Here is a 22,217-nt window from a genome sequence, read left to right as displayed (position 1 = left end):
TGCTTACTGATTAGTTCAATTTCCTTTTCCAGGAGATCCAGGGAAAAAATCAGTAAGATCCAGGGAAAAAATCAGTAAAGTTTTTAAGAATAAATTGCCGGCTACACCAATTTTGATAAGTGTCATGACAACTAAAATAATGAATGTATGAAAGTGAAAATGATGGTTTTCTGTACATGTATATAGTATGTATTTCGTTGTGTCTCTAATCATTACAACATCAAGAATAGGAATTTTGTTGTCCATTTCCCATTCAACTTTAAAATTTGATGCCGGGCACTAATGCATTTAATTTTGAAAGAAAATCGTTACAACTGCCCCCCTATTATCCCAAAATGTTAGGATATCATCTACATCTCTCATCCACAGTGTGTCCTTTGGTTTTATAGCATTTATTATTGTAGTTTTAAAATACTGCATGTATAGATTAGCTAAAACAGGAATGGTTCTTCACTGGATGAGTCGGTTGCATACTGGCCTACCAATCTGGTCGCCCGAGTTCTCTCACAGCTGCCACCAGTGAAGAATCAGAGGAATGTATTTCTGGTGATTAGAAATTCATTTCTCAATATAATAAGGTTCGGATCCCACAATAAGCTGTAGGGTCCATTGCTAAGCAACCAATTGGTTTCTAGCCACATAAATAAAAATCTAATCCTTCGGGCCGGCCCTGGGAGAGCTGTTAATCAGCTCATGGTCTGGTTAAACTAAGATATACTTAAAACAGGACTTAAGGGGTACCCATATTGCACCCAAATTTTTGTTTATAGAATTGCTCCCTGAGTGACAATTTGTTATTAGTGTGAGGAAGTTGTTTAAATGTAAACAATCGTTTGCCCATGGTGTGTTATTGCCTCCTTACTTGTTCTTATTTTTCTTTCCTTTGAGATCGACAGTCGGGTTTGGTATAGCAGCGAGCCAGGTTCCAGACAGCAAAGAAGCATGGTGACTTGATTTTGAACAGCAGGTATTCGCTACCTGTTGTCTACAGCAGTGGATGGATGCAGTCGTTGTGGATCACTTTGTTTCCAGTGACGCAACCAACCTGTTGTCTCTTCGACTTCACTGTTAGTCATTTGTCTTTTTGGGATGTGATCCTGTTAACAGTCATGGGCTGTTTCGAAGGCTACAGTGATTGTCTGTGCGCATCCTCTTTGACAGCTGGGTCTGTCTCGATGTCTCTGTGGAGACTGTCTGTTTTTTCGTTTTGTGTGTGTGTGTGTGTGTGTGTGTGGCGCTGCCTGTAGAGAGCGTATTACGGCTGGGTTATAATAAATGATTGTTATTATGCGCTGTCTGTTGGTTATCATGTAATACTGGTGCTGTGCAATTTTGATATTTATACTATTTATTGATTTATTGCTGTGGTGTGTGCTGCTTTTGATATGTTGATTTCTTTGGGTTATGCAGCTTGAGTGTATTGTGGGTTTTTAATTTTTGATGTAGCTGTTTGTTGATTTAACTATTGTTTGTCGTTTGCGTTATTTTACTGTTTCGTTATAAAGTTACTTGGTTGTGCTACATCTACTATTATGTTTAGATTTGTAACTTTGTAACTCACTCCTCCTATGTGATTTGATTTATTTTTGCCCAAATCCCGACTTACTTGTAAATTTGTAAATAATAAACTAATATTAAGGCAATTTTTATGGTTTTGCTCCTTTGCTCCTTCCTCCTTTGTTCGTCTCAACTGCTGTCAGTCGTTCCAGTTCCATTTCCTTTTTCCTTCTAAGATCCTGCAGGGCCAAGTACGGTCCTTTACATTAGATGCAAATAATTCCACTAACTTTATCATTTTATCTAGGGCCTGTGGGAAATTTCTGAATGGGCAGCTCATTTTTCCTTTAAAAATTGTAGAATGTCCTGTACTGGTACTATAGTAAATAGGGAATCTACATCTAAGCTTAAAAGTTTTGTTGTGAAGTGGTATAAGAACTTCTCTGAAACAGAAATCTTCAGAATGTTTAAATGTGACTGGAAGAACACGTGCCTTAGAAAGGGGAAAGGAGGCCGGCTAACCAATTAGAAATTTTATAATTGAAAGGTCCAGCACAATAGATATTGGATCGGAATGGAAAATTATCTTTGTGAGTTTTGGGAAGGCCATAAAAGTAAGGTAGTTTTCAGTTAATTACTTTAAATTTCTACAGTAGTTCAATGCTCTTTTTGTCTTTGCCGATTAATCTGACTTTTCTAAAAATTTCTGTGGGGATGTTTTGGAGAGGATTTTTTGTCAATTTGTCATGAATGTTTGAGTCATTAAGAAGTTGGTTGATTTTGTCGAGGCAAAAGTCTTTGTCCATGCTCATGATTTTGCCTTCTTTGTCAGATCTACTTATCACTATTATAACAACTTTTGCGACCGCAAAGTGGCTAGGGAACCTTCTTCGCCAGCAATCAACATCTATTTTTCTTTGCCAGCAATCAACAAATCTATCGCTTTAACTAATGATTTCACCATCCAAGTTAATGGTGTTAATGGTGAGTGAATGGATTGTTTAGTTTCTGTAATAGAAGCCACCTGTGTAAGTGTTTACATAATAAAAATATGGAATGTTAGTCCATATATATAAAAGACTAAAACTAAAGAGGTCAACCAGATTGCTTGCAGGAATGTGATCAGACTAGAGACGCTAAAGATGACGTATACAATAAAAGTAGGCTAAGATAACATGCCGTCACCTGTAGTCATTCAATTGTTTATAAACTTTAGTCCAAGCTTCCTGCTTGAGACAAACACCGTAACCTATAGCTCAAGCGGCCTACGTGATCTATAGTGTGTCTCATTTTGATTGTATGTTCGTATGTAACTATGTCATCTGATTGTATGTTCATATGTTCGAGCTACTGTCTGTTCCTTTATGACTGGTAACCGAGATGGTAGACAGGGCAGAATAGAGTTAGCTATCGTCATTAGAAGACCTGTACCTCTTTACCTAAGCTTTATCATGTAGAGAGAATAGAATTAGCCATCATCATTGGCAGAAGCGATCAAGCTATCGTCATTAGAAGACTTGTACAATCCTACTTGATCTTCACTATGTAATATCAGAGAATATAAGTATTTTTATACTTCGTGTTTTCTAAGAACCTCACATCAGAAAGAAATCATCATGAGTTTAACGCATCGTCGTCATAACCAAAGAAGATAATACCGACTTCATAAGTGATCTACAAACCTCAAGACACTCCATTGAATATGGAAGTGCAATCCCACCGCTGCCACCACTTTTAGGGCTGTTGCCTTGTATAATAAGGCGCCCTATTAGGTAATGCTAGACTTGCGATAATCTTACGCTAAGTCGGTTGGTATTGCACTTCCATATTCAATGGAGTGTCTTGAGGTTTGTAGATCACTTACGAAGTCGGTATTATCTGGAATCCGCATATCTCTTACTGGGATTGGTAGTCGGGAACTGCTCCTAGAATGGAAAACATCCTAGAACCATTCAGAGTGGGGAGTAACAGTTCGGTGCCTGGATACGTGAGGCACTGGCTGAGTGCGCTCTCATTTTCATTCTTGATTCAGAGAAGTACTGTGCTGAATCATATTTCTAGAGCATGACCAGGAAGTATCTCTAGATGAGGCAGAAAAACGTTCATGATGAGAAGAGTGCAAATGCCTTATCGGAGAAGCAATGTGGGAGAAGACTTAGAACAGTGACGTTTGGCAATGGGCGGTAAAAAGCTCAGAGGAAAAGGGAGATGAGGCAGAACTTCCCCTCCATTTGCCACCACTGGGACCAGGAACTGCACTGGGAGAGACAGTAAGACTCCTGAACCCCTTGTCCCTCTGGTAACCATTGGGACCCGGTACAGGGCTAGCATGGGTCTTGGTGATCTTTTTGATTTCGCTAACCGAGGCTGCAGACTTCTTCATTGGGTCAGACTTTGTCTTTACCGAAAAACTTCATAAGCACCGACATCATCTCCTGTTGGATATCGGATTTGCACTCCTTCCTGGAATGATGGGTAGAGGAGAAGAAGCAAAGATGGTGGACGAGGGAATACAGATAATGGACGGGATAAGTTCAATCGGTGCTGGATTAAAGTACCTTTATTTGAACGTTCAACTCCCGTTAGCAAATCTTCCCCACTGAGAAGAACAAGAGTACTTCCTTTACACTTTAAAGATAAAAAGCAATCTTGCCCTCTGCACTTTGAATACAACGAATACAGATTAACTGCTAGTGGACACAAAATTTTATCAAGCTCCTATCCTTTCCGTATAATACCTGGACACTTATGGGAAACAGGTCCTAAAGTTTTTGTAATGAGAAAAAACACAAAAACACTATGACCAAACGTTCTACACTAACATACTAAAGTTTCCAAAAACACCGATAAACATAAGGAAGGAGTCGAACGCAGCAAACACATCTAAATGCAACAATGGCTATGAACCTAATTGCGGCATCTGGTCCTGCGGGTACCTTTTATAGCTAGCTCTTCTCTTAAAAGGAGTCTACCATAGCCTTCTGCACTTGTGCATCTAAGCTACCCCAGCACATAATGTTGTGGTTTTGTATGAGTGTCAGAACAAAGTTAAAAAGTAGGTACAGCTATTGCTGAAGGGATATTGCAGAGATCCGTTTGTAATGCATATATCTGTGTGAGGTGATATGTTAACATTACCCATCTCAATAGCTTTAAAAATATAATGGCTTTGGTTTTTAAAATGTCGAGGTGGAATTCAACAGGCTAGCCCTACTTATCTACTTTAAAAACAGCAAGGTTAATCATTCTCTGAGAATGACAAGGATTAGGCATTGTGTTATGACTTACAAAGCATCTACAGGAAAGATTATCTTTAACATCAGTGGGTATTATTTATTGCTAGTTAAAACACCTGTCAATACGATTTGCCGACATTCGAATTCTTTCCAAAGGAAACACACACAAGAGTAAGCCTTATAGGTTGTATGGTTCTAACTTGAGTTGTGGAAATAAACTAAGATTTACGTAGGTAAAAACTTGGACTAGTATTAACTGTTTTTCTATTCCTTTGCACAACAGGTAGTCAGATATATAGGTCTGTACTTACTAGACTTAGCAATGGGAATTCTATGGTTTTTACCATGATTTAGAATTTTTTTATCCATAAGTATTAAAATAGTATTGTAATACATATATGTGAATTTGCTAATGGGGGCTAGTTGTAATATCTCCATCAGGAGCATAGCCAATAATAGTATGAGACTTACTTAAATAAAAGTTATTTTCTCTTTGAAATATCTGTTGATTCTCCTGTTTAGTAATTATTGTTTGTGCTAGTTATTTCATGTTTACGTTAGCTGCCTTACTGTACCTGAATTTCTTTTATAGATAATTCTAACTTTTCTTCTTTTTATTGCTATGCCCAATCTGTCTTGAAGTGTCTTGAATTCTGAGTTGTATATATAGAACGGATATTCTTTTCAGCTTGCATGGTGGCTATGACATTTAATATTAACCATGTATCAGTAATTTCCTTACCTGTTAACTTATCCTTAATGCTTGCTTGCCATCCAGTGACAATATGAGGCCAGAAAGAATACATAGAGCCTGAAATATCTGCCATCAAGATATTGTAGACATCTGAGGTAGCCTTAGCAGCTTCTGAGCCATAATGCGCCGGTAGTGAGTTGGGTACTTTAAGTATACTATGACGGGTGCCACTGGACTCCCAGACTTCATATAACTGAAAGTCAGCTTCCATTTCCTGTGTAATGAAAATAATATTTCAGTTATTCAAATCAGTACAGCAGTTTTACGAATTACAAAAGCTTGTCTTAAAAGCAGATAAAATAATACTATACTATTTTAAAGTACTAATAAGTAATTTTTGCATGTACAGTACACAGACCTGAGGCTTTTAAGAAAGAATATTCCTCGTCACAAGCTGGACTCAAAACCACTGAATTTGTAATGGTGTAGTGATGAAAGCAAGCATATGAGTTCTTGGGGATGGACTATGATAAAAGGCACTGGTTGGTAAATCTAATAAAAAAAAAGTACTCCTCCATTTATCTGGATTAATTGAGCCAAGGGTATATAGGATAATGGTGAAATCTAAATAATAGTGAGTAAGAAAATCAAGGGGTGTTCAAGGGCAACTATGTAGCCTTCCTCGCCTGACCTTGTCAGTACCACATAACTATAAACAATCAGGATGTTATAAACAACCACCATCACATTTTAAATTGAAAACTTTATGCAAAACGCAATTTATCTACCTCTTTTTCTCCATATTTATAACACAATATACTGTATCAACGGCACACTGAAAAAAATGCAACCACTTCTTTATCTTCTCCCCAGTAAATAGTCAACCCCCAGTGGCAGATTTAACAAGGGGGTCGCCTCCTGGTCATGTGGCCACCACCCCCAACGGATATGAATAATTGAGCATGGTTTTCTTTCGACAAATCATTATAAGTAGCATACATTTACTTAGCTAATGATTATTTCAACAATAACAACAACTGTACAACAACAAAAACAACAACAGGAACTACTACTATTCTGTGCATATATACAATATGTACATACATATACTATAAATATTGACATATATTTATAACAAAATATACTGCTTCAATAGTATACTGAATAAAAAAATACAACCACTTCTTTTTCTCTCCCCAGTAAATAGTTAACCCAAGTGGCACATTTAAGATGGGGCACCTGGTCATGTGCCACCAATGGATATGAATAACAGAACATTGTTTTCATTCAATAAATCATTATTAGTAGCAAATATTTGCTTGTTTAAAGATTATTTAAAAAAAAAAAAAAAAAAAAAACTACTGCTACTACTGTCAATACATATACAGTGGATCCACCGTACTTGAGGGGGATGTGTTCCAGACAAATAGCTAGAATCCGCAAAATGCTAAGAACTGCAATTTTGTTAGTTTAAACTTAAGAAAGACCCACTAAAAATGCTTATACATGCTTTTTTTAATAGTTTTATCACAAAACGTACATTTTATCATGAAACTGATATGAAAATACAGTAATTTATGGATAGTTCTCATAGAAAAATACCATAAATATGCAAATTTCAGGCAAATAACAAAATATGCACCTGCCTTAAAACAGGAAAAAAAAGGAACATAATCATCAATAAAAGGTTAAATAAACACACCACAATTACATTTAATATTTTATTGGCAAGCCCTTCCTTTTGAGCACAGATCGGAGACGTGCTGGGAGTGAAAGGGCATACCCCATCAGCTTCTTAGGTGTGAAACGCCCAGATGAAGCCTAAATTTCTGCCCGGAGTTTGGGGATGGAGCTCATGTCCTTGCCTTGCAGGTCCAGTTTTATAGTGTGCCAGAGGTTTTCAATGGGGTTCAGGTCAGGACTGTTGTCTGGCCAGTCATTGATGTGCCCTACCTGGCAATCATCTAGCCAGGTAATGACTGATTTTGCTATGAGAGGGGGACACTGTCCTGCTGAAAGATCCTGGCGGAGGTAAGCTGGAGAGAATCAGGCAGGTGGTCACACAGAAGCTCTTCGCCATAATAGGATCAGGGTCTTTTATCGTATGTTCAATGTATCTAGGGTCTAGAGGATCACTACCCTTCGACGATATACACGTGCCCCTCGGTAACACGTCACAGTGAATACTGCTTCATCAGACCAAAGGAGTCAGGACGTCTAACCAGTCATCATCAGTAAAATTACATTTTTTTTAGAGAATGTTACCCTATGTTCACGTTGGAGCTTCGTAAGGAGGGGCTTACGCACTGGCTTATAGCTCTTGTAACCAAAGACAATACACGAAAGATGGGAAACTGACTATTAATACCATTAAAAAAAACATCATCCAACCCGTCAGAATGCGCGCCATCTATTGATCATGCCCTCAACTAAAACTCGGCTGTGGCGTAGCGCGGCTTTTTTAAATGTTAAAATTTATTCTTATGCTGCAATAAACTTCTCTTTATAAATTATTGAATACTAAATCGATTAATATTGCTTGTTAACATGATTATAGAGCTCTATCATAGCTTATGACTTATATATTAGGCATTTCTGAATCATTAAATAAAATCCTTTAGTTAATGTAACATTAATTGCTAAGTATCTTTATCAAAAATTGAGAGGGCAGTTAACATTAATTGCTAAGTATCTTGATCTAAAATTGAGAGGGCAGTTAGAATGAAACAAACTTATTCTCAAATTATCTTATTAGTTCACCAATATAGTATACAGTAATTATTTTCCTTTTTTGCGGCTTGTGCTTATGATTGTATACTGTACATAAAACAATACATATGTGTCAGACAAATCTAAGAAGCTAGAGGAATGAATACAGTTATTATATTTTATGATTATTTATTAAGCTCTTGATCAAGTCAGAACCTATTTATAACTATTTATTAAAATCTCATAGCCCAATTGTTTGAGTTCTCAAAAATGCATATTCAATTGGCACCCTTTTATGAAGGTAATGTAACCAACACTTCTGCCTTGTATTTTCTAGTAAAATGCCATTTCTGCAAGAAGCATGCACATTCCTAAAAAAATTAGAAAAAATTATTCTAATTGACTTGAACCATGTTTCTTTTTGCAACATGTACAGTACAAGCAAATATCATAGGTTTTCACAACTTGTTTTGCCAATTTATTACTACTGTATTACTGCGTACATTTGCTGCCAAATGGTAAATTTACTTTGGAATACTATGTGGGGTGTTGGTACAATTGCAAGATTTCATTTTAAAAATTGAACAATTACGAGCATATAATGCAGAAACATGATGAAAGCGGTAAGAATGGATTTTGTGGGAGCAGATATGCTGGTTTGCATGTAATTTTTTTTTATTTTGAATGCTTTTATCCATACATATAGGAAAATTCAATCATAGATTAAAAGGTTAGTGAACTTGAAATTAAAGTAAAACACTCTAACTTAACTAACCTACTTATGCTCTCCCATATGAATGTTCCCACAAGATCCATCCTTCCTGATGAAACAACTTTGGTTTGCTAAATAGTTGCTTATTACTGAAAAATTAAGGTAAACATTTATAACTACAACCCAAGGGTAAGCTGCTGAGAATATAACATAACTACAGTATATATACAGTATATCAAAGTTGCTGTGAGTAGCCTATCTGGAAAAGGCATGGAGACCCAACATTCACGAATTGTATGACAGTGATAGGAATTGGTATGGTTATTTCATATTTCTAGAGATTTTCAAGATATGCAAATATAACTTAAAGGTATTTATTTGAAATACAATTGACGCCAGTAAATGACAAGAAAATATAGTTTTTCAAGTTGATTTTGATATGTTTTGCAAAATAGCTTCATTTCCATTGCAAATTACTGTTGACATGGTAGGTAACTGTTGGCATGGTTATGGTACTGCTGATATGGTTAGGTTTACTGTTGACATGATTAGGCTACTGATGTACACCACCAGGAAGGTTAGGTTGGTTGTTGGGGTTTCAAATGGCAAATATTTTTTTCTAGTCGAAAATATATTTTCTTTCCGCTTAGAGGCATCCACCGTATTGTAAATATTTTCCAATATTTATTTCGGAATAACACTGCACCGACATTCAATTTTGCTTTGGTCTATTTTATTTCTTCATTTTCTCTAAAAGTCATCATGTACTTTGTAACAGATGTAATGATTTTATTACCTTTCTTTATTCTGAGGAAAAGCATGAAAAATCAGATGGGGAAAATCATTTTTCGTCCTATTGCAAACCACACACGGGTGATGATGGCTACGCCGACTCATGATTGAAATTGAATGCCCCGCTTAGTGAAAAAGTAAACAAACAGACGATGTAGGCAGGTGCAATGCCAACGCCATCTTCATTTCATGCCAGGTACTAAATTGTATGCGGCCGATGCGGCTGTAGCTTGAGCTTCCCATCTTTCGTGTATTGTCTTTGCTTGTAACCAAGCTCCTGAACACGCCATGAAACAGTTCTCACAGACATATCACCAAAGACACCAGGGTTATTTTCTTTAACTTTGTGTGCGGTAATACGTGGGTTACCTTCCAGTGATCATTTCAAAATGTTATCAGCCCGCCTGGATGTTTTTATGTGGCGGCCAGTACTATTTTTTAACAGTGGCAAACCACTGTTCTCAACACGCTGCCTTAGACCCACCGCTGCACTGATGTCCTATCAACACAAAGCAATTTGCTTATTTCTTTAGTCTCATGCCATGCAGCCTTAAGGGCAATGATCTGGCTAATGGTTTCCGTGGTTAAATGCTTTCCAGTGGACATATTTACCCGGAAAAATGAAAAAAATAGAAATTATCATGACACAAACTCTTCCCCCTCCCTGAGCGCAACACGACACAAACCTACCTCTACAAAAGCTACAAGGTTACCGAAGTGTATGGTCGACTCAGTTCTTTAACTTCTGTTGTAGTGGGCAAGGTACCTTGGTAGTGGGATGATCCCGTGACGTCACAGCAACGAGCAAACAAAATGGCGTTTTTCATTCAACCACAAGAGGAACTTCTTTAATTGGACATAATTTGCGTCCGTGCGGCACCGGAGGGGGGGGGGTGCACATTATGAGTACTATATATATACAGTGGTCCCCCATATTCGTGGGGGATGTGTACCAAAACCCCCGTGAATAGTTAGAACCCCTATAAAAATGCTTAAAACCTCTTTTGGTAGTTAAAACTCAAGAAAAGTCCACTAAAAATCTAAATGTCGCTGATAACTGAAACTAATCTTGTTATGGCGCTATAATAAATTGCCAATTTTATGGCACTAGATAAGCCCCATAAAACCGGATTGCCGATAATTGCACTTACTATATATACATACATATATATATATATTATATGTATATATAATATATATATTATATTATATATATATATACATATATATATATATATATATATATATATATATATGTATTAAATATATATATATATATAATATATACTATCTATATATATATATACACACACATACATATACAGAGGGCAGTGGAAACAAACTGTTACATAAAAACATCTTTATTAGTGCTGACGTTTCAAGACAAGAAGGCTGTAATAAAATAATAAATATTGTAGATTCTAAAAACAACTAAATTATACAATAATCTCTTTTAAAACCAAAAGGATAGATTCGTCATTGCTCTGGAGGTACCAACCTATATAGGAGGGAGGAGGAGGGCGACTGGAATGAGGGCAGGTGAAAAGCAAAGAAGCCGGTTACAACAGGTAGAGAAGGGTGGAGGAGTTTTGGGCATTCAACAATGGTACTGTCTGTTTGATAGTTAGTGATTCCAGAATAGAATAGAATAAGTAAATAAAATTTTTACACGAGTTTTTTACCTACAACTTTTTTCCAACCAACCTGTTTTTTCAATATGTGTGGAAAATTTCAAACAACCACTTCATGCCAAAGTACAAAATCCCAACTGTTCCCTCCCAAACTTCAAATCTATGCCAGTGTTCCATTTTTGCATGATAAAACTTTTTACCAAAAGCTTTACCAGATTATTTCAAGACATTATGGAGCATTTAAAATTAATCTAATTTCAAAGAATCCTCTGAAGATTGGATCTTTATTCAATACTAAAGACCGTTTAAGTGACATTATGACTTCTGAGGTGATATATAAATACGATTGTCCTCGGTGTTCTCGAGGAACTTACGTGGGCTGCACCCAAAGACTTCTCAAGGTATGCGCCGACTCCCATATAGGCGTTAGCTATCGAACTGGCAATAAATTGAGTGATCTCGAATTTTCGAATATAAAAGAGCATGCCAAAAAAAATATGGTAGTAACATTCAATATAATCAATTTAAAATCTCATACAAGGGCCTCTTCCGAGCTAGCACTTCTATTCTGGAATCACCAACTATCAAACAGACAGTACCATTGTTGAATGCCCAAAACTCCTCCTTCTCTCTCTACCTGTCGTAAGCAGCTTCTTTGCTTTTCACCTGCCCTCATTCCAGTCGGCCCTCCTTCTCCCTCCTACATAGGTTGGTGCAGTCGCGGAAAAGATTACATTTACCCCCGCGTTCACTAAAAACGCTAAATGGCAACGCCGCTTTTGTTTACCTAGAAAAAAAGTGTTGAAAATATGAATGAATTCGCTGTTCGCAAAGGCAAGCCTTATTGGTGGAGACGTTTCCTTACCAGTTAACATATTTTAACTTAATTAATTGAAAAGAAATAAAATGACTTGATAAAGAAAAAAATAAGTTTAAAAATAAACTACAATGAGATTCATGGTTTTATACATGATTTTTCAAGATTATATAAGACGGTTTATCAGAGGGAAATTACAAAAAGTAATATCATCATACAATTGCGTTTGGCTCTAGAGACTGACGTAGGAAATAGAAGAGCAGGGACGGGAAGCGGGGTGTTCGGGAAGAGGGAGGAGTTGTTTGTAAGGTAGAGACAACTATCCCAAGCATGTATAACTCCGGTAACGATTTCTCTTAACTCCTAAACCTTTTGAAGCTAGTTCTGATTTCACATTGAAACGATAAATAATGTAGCTAAAACGACCGAAAAATATTGATACAATTTATATAAAATCATATTTACATAACCTATCCCTATACACGAAATGAGAGATATTTACCTATCACGTCAAACAAATGACTGGACGTAAGGGTGCCTCTGAGCATTAATTCGTTTATCGACATATATGCAATGTGACTCATCATCTGTTTTGTGTAATCCAAATATTTTCATTTGAATATTATCTCTTCTACGCTGAAAGTTCTTTTAAATTTGTGTAATTCAATCCAACAGCGGAGGAAAAGCAGTTCATCTTGAATAGCCAACCATTCTGTATATCGTTTATCAGAACAGAATAATTTTTTTTTTTTTTTTTTTTTTTTGCAAGAATATGGATGAATGAAATTATTGAAAATATTGAATTCCCAACAAATAGATACACGGGAGTTTGGAGATGATAATACATGGACAGAGAAATTTGAATTTATAAAAATTTCATGAAATGGTTTGGCGATCCTGGCAAGAATTCTATTTTTAGACATACTTTGTAGCAGTTGTCGGATAACATTTACTTTTTTTAGCTCATTCGTTGTGGCTAAGAATTTACGATGTCTACCCAAAAATTATCAGCTAAGAACGAAGTTTCCTTTTCACCGACTGCTGCTCTGATCACCCTAACCACTTTTAATTTAGTCATTTTTCATAATTTAGAGTTATTTTTCACTATTTACATAATCTTAGCATGCCACAGTTTTAATCATAATTTATCAGCCACTGAGCGTTGCTAAACGCTCTTTTACTTTCAAATTATACTTTAACATTCTTTATAACATGGTCACTCATATACTGTATATATTTTTCGTTTACCATATACAAAAATTTGCATAATATATATCACTTCTAATCCTTTCTTATTCATTCAACACGTAAGACGATTAGTAAAAAAGATATCTATAATATCTTCGATAAATCAATTATTAAACGAAGATGAAGAGGAACAATCGTCGTCAATAAAAGCGTTAAATGAATTTTGTTACAAAACAATTTATAAAAATAATAAACAACTTCAATCACAAATTTCGAATTTACCACCAGTTATTATATATATATATATATATATATATATATATATATATATATATATATATAATTAAATAAGCTTTATCTATTTCGATGTTCATCCCTTGATAGAGGCTGGCCGACAGTGGTTCAAATACAGTAATGAGGAAAGAACTTGTTTTCCACGTAAATGCTGGAGTAATGGCATGGCTTGGCTGTTCACTCATTACTATCATAAAAGAATGCTGGCCACATTTAAGAAAATTGACGAGCAAAGTAAACTTCTGATTTATTTTGCTAGATATTTGTGTGATCACATGATATCAATCTCTCTCTCGTCTTCTGAAATGGGTTGGGGACTATGTATATGTTTTTAAAGAAACATGTCTATATAATGTTTATTCAAATGTATAGTTACTGTATTTGTTTTCGGAGAATAAATATTACAAATGCAGAAAATATCGTCAACGATACCTTCCATGCTTTTTATTGTTCAACGTTTCTACCATACACAACGAGATTAAAGTTTTTTTTTTTTTACTGAGGATTGATCTTTGCATGAGGTTATTCAATCTTGAGTTTCGTAAGGTCAAGAAACATTGAAATATCCTTGTCGAGAGCTGTCTCACATTTCATATTAAAATTTCCAGTAATTTCATTTCTATACTCGAAAATTCAGAACTATGGTTATTATATTTCAAAAAATTATTGTGTGATCCGTACTACTACTACTACTACTAATAATAATAACGCAACTGGTATTATGCAGACTTGAAGTTATAAATCATTTTTTTCTTTGATAATCTGCAGGATAGACCAAAATATAACTTGCTACTATATTTATTTCCATCACCAAAGTAGAAACTTAACAGCTAATTAACATTCAAAGTTCATAAAAATCAATATCTTGTCCAGCCTTCATCGTTTGCGATCACCTCCTGCAACCTATTTAGCATAGACGCAACGTGGCTGTAAATCATTTGCTGATTTCGTAGGCATAAGAACTCCCACTCTCGTAGTGTGAGCTCAAGCAGTTGGTGAGATCGCTCCTGTATTTGCTCCCAACTGCTAACTATATTTCTCCATACACTTAGGTTTCATGTCGCACCCTTTGCTAGCCCATTCCAGGAAAACCATTGCCTAACAATGAGGGCATTAAGAATAAAACAGTTATCCCGCCAAAAAAGAAAGTGAAGCAAGTATCGCCGAAAAGATTTTTGTATTTATATCATTAATTTGTATAATTTAATTGAAAATCTATATTAGATGCTATGAAACTCTTTATAGTAACTTGCCATTTTCGAATTATGATGAGCAAGACATTGAGTATCGCATAAGTTATTCCTTCAGGATAGGGAAGGGGGTATGCACGGACAGAAGGCACCATTACTTCTTCTAATATCTCTATATATTTCTCAGCAGTGAAGCGGCCGCCAACTTCAAGTTCTCCCACACCGAGTAAATGCACCCAACCCTATAGCATGATAATATATAGTCACTGTGAGCAATTTCTTACATGGACTGTTGCTCGTATCTTGTGTTGCTTGGGCGCCAGCAGTGTAGTCGTCCGTGAGTTGCCTTAGTGACTGTCTTCACATCACTGAACAGACTCGAGCCCAGTAATCAAGGGTTTTATCAGCATACCGACGTGCAAAAGCCAATCTTGACCTTTTATGGTGTTCAAGTTTCCCCTTTTTAAACAGGATCCGATAAAACAGATCTGCATCATGAAGATGATTCCTCACAGTGATGTGCTTAGACCTCTAAATGCAGCTCGTCCCTAGTGGCTACTGAATTCTTAAAAGGAGATTTGATTGCAGTCAATAATTTGCCTATCATCTTCAGATGTCTTCCTAGGCCCACCGCTCCGGTATTTATCTTTGAGGTTTCCTGATTCCTGCCACCGCCTCCACCAGCGTCTGACTATTGTCTTTGTAATACCAAGTTCTCTTGTATTGAAACTGTAGCGTTTGACAGCCTCTCCCTTTTAGCGCAACTATTGCCCCTCGTTGGCAAAGCCTTTCCTCTTGCAAGTTCATTCTCAATAAGGTTTTGGTTGATGTTGTTTCTTGAGGTTTACAAAACAGTTTTAGGTAAACCTTTTCTCTCGCCCAAAAGTTAAAAAAGGCCGTCGTTTCGGGCCCACTTTCATGGATAAATAGCTTGTTGGAAAAGAAACCATCCCCCACACTTATTCAAAAACCCAGCCTCAAAAGTATTACCTTTCAACATAATTGGAAGCGAACATATGCTGATCGTGCACTTAGAAGTTATACTTATAGTGATAGCAAATAGTTTACAAACAATCTCTCTCTCGTCTTGAAAAAATGGGTTGTGGACAACGAATGTGATTTTGTAGTAATTGTATCGACATTTGCTTTCAGTCAGTGTAGCGACAGTATCTAATTTTGAAATGGAAATTCCGCAGTAGGTTCTAAAGATCTTGGAGTTAGAGAAAACGCGTTAACGAAGCTATGCATGGTTTGATTAGATAGTTCACCGTTCCTACCCTCCCTCCGAACAACTTCTACCTCCTTCCATGCTGGCCCCCTCCACCCCCATAACCTTTGTCAGTCTTAGAAGCACGATGATTTTACTCTACGTAATTCCCTCCTGTAAAGAGTTTCATTTAATCCTGAGAAAAAACACTTAACGAAATTTTCACGTTCCTGATTGTTCACCCTTATATTATTTTATCAACGTGTTTTAGTTTTTATGAAATACGTAATAAATATATGGTAACTGGTAAGGAGGCGTCTGCACCAATGAGGATCGTCTACTACATAAACAAAAGCGGTATTGCCATTTACAATGACTCGTGAACTCCAGGGGCAAAAGGAATCTTTTCCCCGACTGTACCTCCAGAGCAATGACGAATCTATCCTTATGGTTTTAAAAGAGATTATTGTATAATTTATTTGTTTTTAGAATCTACATCATCTATTATTTTATGACAGCCTTGAAAATAAGACTTCTTGTCTTATGTACCAGTCTGTTTCCACTGCCCTCTGATCTTTTTTACACACACATACACACACACACACACTATATATATATATATATATATATATATATATATATATATATATATATATATATATATATATATATAGATATATATATATATATATATATATATATCTTATAAAGAGGAAGGATTTGACATATTATGGCAGTTAAGACCATATTTCTGAAATGAGACGATATACCCGAAAAATGGAGAGATTATTAATCCCAATTTCAAAGAGATATGATATATTTTCTGTTGTGAAAAATTACCGAGGATAAAGCTCATTCCATATACTTAAGTATTTTGAGAATTATGGATGAAAAGATTAATTCGGCACAAGTTTACATTGGTATACGGCACTAGGATTCATGAAGGGGCTCAGTACTGTGGATGGTATTTTCGCTCCTAGACAAATTATGGAAAAGTACAGAGAGAAGCAAAAGGTCTTGCATATGGCCTTTATAGACCTTGAGAAGGCATAAACAGAGTACCATGTCAGAAAATATGGAGATGTCTCGGGGAGAGAGGAGTGATGGAGAAGTACGTCAGAATGATTAGGGAGATGTATAGAAATGTAAGACCAGCATCAGATCTACAGTTGGAAGAACAGAAAATTTCCAAGTTGGAGTCGGGCTACATCAGGGATCTGCTATGAGCCCACTTCTGTTTAACATCGTCTTGGATGTGTTGATGGAGGATGTCAGGGAGGAGCCACCATGGTGCCTGCTCTATGCAGATGACACAGTCTTGGTAGCCGAGAACAGGGAAGAACTGGAGGGGAAGCTTGAAAGATGGAGATATGCCTTGGAGAATAGAGGTTTAAGGATAAGCAGGAAAAAGACAGAATATACGACAACCGAATTGGATGGCGACCAGCAAACAACAATCAAAATAGGCGGAGGAAACATCAAAAGGGTCCATAAATTCAAGTACCTTGGCTCAGTGATTGACAATGAGGGGAACATGGAAGAGGAAATCAACATCCGCATTCAATGTGGTTGGAACAACTGGAGGAAGGACATTTGTAGCTCGAATAATTTATATGAATCACGGTGATGTGATAATTATTCATAATATGGCTACGTTCGTCAAATGTTCCATAATTATTCATAATATGGCTACGTTTGTCAAATGTTCGAATTTATTAACAAGGTAGAGGGGGTTAGATGTCGATTCTAACTATGAATAACTGAGTTTAGACGATGATTTGTAAGGTCAGAATTGGTATAAACTTATAACCTCACTTGTTAGCCGAATCGATAGCGTCACTGACATCTTGATTTCATCTGTCCACTGTACAGTGGTTCGAACACACGAGAGGACGAGATTATCATCTACTAAAAAATTCCCCTTCAGTTTACATATATGAAAATATATCAATTCTGAGGTAGAGCGAATTAGATATTAAAGGACATTTGTAGCTCGAATAAGATATATATGTATATATACACCCTTCATACCCAGCCCTATGTAAAGTGTCCAGAATACACGACACTTAATAAACAATTCTCTCAGCTGAAAAATTCAGTAGTTATGGCACATAAATATCCCATTTCCTTTGAGAGATCATGCCCTCCACACCAAGCAAGTTTTAGACATTCAACTCTGAAAACATGGCGTCAGCAAGCAGCCGAGTGACCCTTGGAAACATCTGAAGTTATGGGTAAATTTCATGACCTATCATGTCCAACTTAATTTTATGACCTATCACGTCCAATTTATTACAACAGCTACTTAAAAATCTTAATGAAGATCCTTCATACATTAATGCATATGACCAGGCCCATATAGGTGCTATAAGGAGACAGCTCTAGTCGCAGTTTGAGGGTCAAGTATTCTTGACAGTGGGCTTCTATTAATTGAATTTAATTTAAATATTTAAATAAACTGTACACTGCTTCATCATACAAGCATTATTTTAAACTTTAGAAATTCTTCTAAATATTTGTAGTGATGAAATGATCATACTATCAAGTTTAATCTGTGAATTGTAATGTGAAGAAATGCCGTGCTGGGAAGTGCATAGAATTTTGTCACTGGGCCTCAGTAATACTACGATTTTTCCTCTATTAGTTAGTAATGCTTGGAACTCATTGCAATCAACATTTTGCTCTGTTTGCTTAACTTAGAATGGTTTTAATGAGTCACTTTGAGCATTTTATTAATAATTACATCGACAACATCCACGAGTTAAATTACTCTGATACAGACCTAAAATTTTATTTATGACTGCATTTTACTTCAACTAGATTTAAGCCTCAATAACTCTTGATTTCCTGAAGCCTTAATGTAAAGACATTGTTTGCCATTTAACAGAGAGAGAGAGAGAGAGAGAGAGAGAAGAATTTATATAGCTCCAAATAATGAGCAGTTTTTGCCCCTCTTCACCTTTTGTTACATGATGGTGGAGTAGCCTCGACCTCTCATTGTAAATATATATATATATATATATATATATATATATATATTAATATATATATATATATATATATATATATATATATATATATATATATATATATATATATATATGTATTTATATATACAGTTGAACCTCTTGAAACCAAGGAAAGTTAAGATTTCTTATAACAAGATTCATTCATCCTTGTCTATATGCAAGTTGCCCCTTTGAACTGAAAGCCTCCATTTTCTAGAAAGCTATCTCTGCTCCCATTGGGTGTCCAGAATTTACCCCCCACAGGGATTGGGCAGTGCTTACTGGGAAGTCTTAAAAGGGCTGGGACCCAGCAGTTCATCCTCAGACGGATGACAGAGCTCAGAGCACTCAGAACCTCCTCAGACATTGCCCTGCAGACACCACTTCACTCCTTCTGCTCCCCTGCCTCTTCTGGGGAAATCCCAAGTATTTTTATACGTCCATAGTGCACAGAAATATCAACAGATAAGAAGACTACCAAGCCCAGGACTTCCAGGTACTGTGAGAGTAAATTCCAGTTCAGCCAGGGAATTGCTTTGCCTTCTGTCTGTATTTCATTTCCGTTCTTCCAAGGCAACTTCCCCACTCCTTTGTTTAGCTTCTCATTCCCCCAATCTTGGTTCAATGCTGTGATTACTCCTCTTGTGATGCTAGTAAACATCACCTAGTTAATTCAGGCAACATAATAGTTCCTTCTGTGAATCCAAGTCATTTCCATTCCCTCTGAGCAGTTTGTTAATTTGTTGATTGAAAGAAAGTAGTGTGTCACGCTTGCCCACGTGTTTTCCTCACCCCAGTACATATCCTATGATACAATCTCTTTGCAGACAAACACCGTGCCTGATTGTGCGAGACATTGGGAACCCTTTGGAGTAAGCCTTGCAATAACCCGTTTGAGTAAAATTCGGAACGCTGTGTCTCGTTGCCCCAGCCACGTGCTTCAAGTGGATCGCCAATCAACCACCTTATTAGTTCCTGGACTATGTAAAGTAATGTAAATATAGTGCAATCAAAACTGTAAATTCCATTCCTCACTAATATTGGCCCTCTGCAATAGTTTCTCTTTTCTCTTTTCTTTGTTGTGACCTCTTGTTCCTCCATTCAAGGCCAATCATTTTGGTGTTAGACCAACATTCCTAGGAGCTCAATGGGCTAGGATTTTCGTTTGGAACGAGCCGTTCAGAACAATAGATATATATATATATATATATATATATATATATATATATATGATATATATATATATATATATATATATATATATATATATATATATATATATATATATATATAGGGTGAAATGGATGAACACTGACCAAGGGGGAACACTGACTGAATGCTCAATGGACAAAAACTATTTCAAATTTTGCACAGAAACTCACCACCAACACAACAACCTTCTCGGTGAACAACACAAAAGCATTGGGTTTATACACCATCACATTGTCAGTATTCATCAGGTAAGAAAACTTATTTTTTGATGTCTGTTGTAATTTTTCACACTTCCCATATAGTGCCTAACGTAAGTGAATATGGTGTGATTGTTTCTGGTTAAGCTTCACGATGATATTTAGCTATATTGTCATGTTATCAGGTTATCAGGTGAAATGAAGTGTCGCATTTCGAAGTGGCTGCCACAGCATTGTTTAATATATATATATATATATATATATATATATATATATATATATATATATATATATATATATATATATTAGACAGAAGACAGAAAACGTTGGCGCAAACGGGCCACAGCAATATGGAAAGGACAGGGTGACAAGGAGATAGCCGGTCATCAGGTGATAGTACATTTATTGCCGACGCGTTTCGTAACACACAGTTAAATCATCAAGGCCTAAAAAGAGAAACAACACTAATTAAAAATACATGAAATATAACTTTGACTTTAAGTCTCAACAAATATACAAAAAATATACATAAATGAGAAGCAATCTCAAAAGCACCTGCTAGACTAAAAAGTTGAAGACTTGAGTGATTCGGAAAGAAGGGAGAAGCAGCGAAGAAAGCCGGTTCAACCCAGATACAACTGTTCAGAGGAGGTGTGTGTGAATTCAACTTGAGCACTAATTGCTTAATGAATAACGACTCTAAAATAGGCAGTTCGCGTAAACGGCTTGTTTGGCTCCAGACGAAAGTCAGTATAATTGATGATGGTTTTACAAATTTTTGCATGATTTCTGATATTAGAAAATCTGGATTGGACACTCTGCAGCCAGTACGATGACTGACACCATTATGTGAATCAGCTCTGACTTTTAGGAATCGTTTAGTCGAACCCAAGTCCCCAAATCACATTTGGGGTAAGTATATTTATACATATATATATATATATATATATATATATATATATATATATATATATATATATATATATATATATATATATATATTATATATATATATATATATATCGGGTGAGGTGGTGAATACTGACCAAGGGGGAACACTGACTGAATGCTCTGGTACAAAACTATTTCAAATTTTGCACCGAAACTCACTACCAACGCAACAACCATCTCGGTGAACAACACGAAAGCAACGGGTTTACGCCATATGTAGTCAGTGTTTATCAGGTAAGAAAATTGATTTTTTGGATGTGTTGTAATTTTTCACACTTCTCATATAGTGTCTCATGTCTGTGAATATGGCGTGACTGCTTCTGGTTAAGCTTCATGATGATTTTTAGCCATATTGTCATGTTATCAGGTGAAATGAAGTGTTTCCTTTCAAAGTGGCTGCCACAGCACTGTTTGAAGAAGAAAAAAAATGGTGCGGGGGACTACCGAGCGTAACATGAGGGGAAACATCGACCGCCAACACAAATGCCTGAAATTATGAATATTTTGAAATATTTTTGAAGTTTGGAATATTTTGAAATTCTGAATATTTTCGAAATACATAAAAAAAGTGGAACAGCGTTTTTTTGTGTAAAGTTGAAGATGATATTAAGTGAATTATGATGCAATATCAGTGTCATTATGCCAAAACACTAGATTTTTTTTATGCCAAAACACTAGATTTTTCAGTGGGGTGTGTTCAATTTCGTCTCTACTGATTAGCCTAGCCTACTGGCCATTCTTGGTGAAAGGCCTGATCCTTTCCACTGTCATTTTTTGCTAAAAACAGGTAAATTTGCTTTTTAGAGGGTTTCCCCCCCCCCCCCCCCCCCTCCCCCCCCACCCCACCCCCCCCCCCGGTTGGGTTTCGCGACGCGTTTTTTC

The 22,217-nt window shown here is 36.3% G+C and overlaps 1 protein-coding gene across 2 annotated transcripts in view; it reads right to left on the bottom strand.

Moving 5' to 3' along the window:
- LOC135220574 (uncharacterized) overlaps positions 1 to 22,217 on the bottom strand; it is a 106,143-nt gene that overhangs the window by 47,449 nt on the left and 36,477 nt on the right. For both annotated transcript variants that reach the window (XM_064257817.1, XM_064257818.1), the window contains exon 2: positions 5,476 to 5,701. In XM_064257817.1, the coding sequence (XP_064113887.1) occupies positions 5,476 to 5,698 (223 nt within the window). In that variant the 5' untranslated portion in view covers positions 5,699 to 5,701. The remainder of the gene's footprint in view (positions 1 to 5,475; positions 5,702 to 22,217) is intronic.

The sequence above is a fragment of the Macrobrachium nipponense genome, chromosome 2 (genome assembly GCF_015104395.2).
Source record: "Macrobrachium nipponense isolate FS-2020 chromosome 2, ASM1510439v2, whole genome shotgun sequence".
Classification (NCBI taxonomy): Eukaryota; Metazoa; Arthropoda; class Malacostraca; order Decapoda; family Palaemonidae; genus Macrobrachium; species Macrobrachium nipponense.
This window is presented reverse-complemented; position numbering and strand designations above follow the sequence as displayed.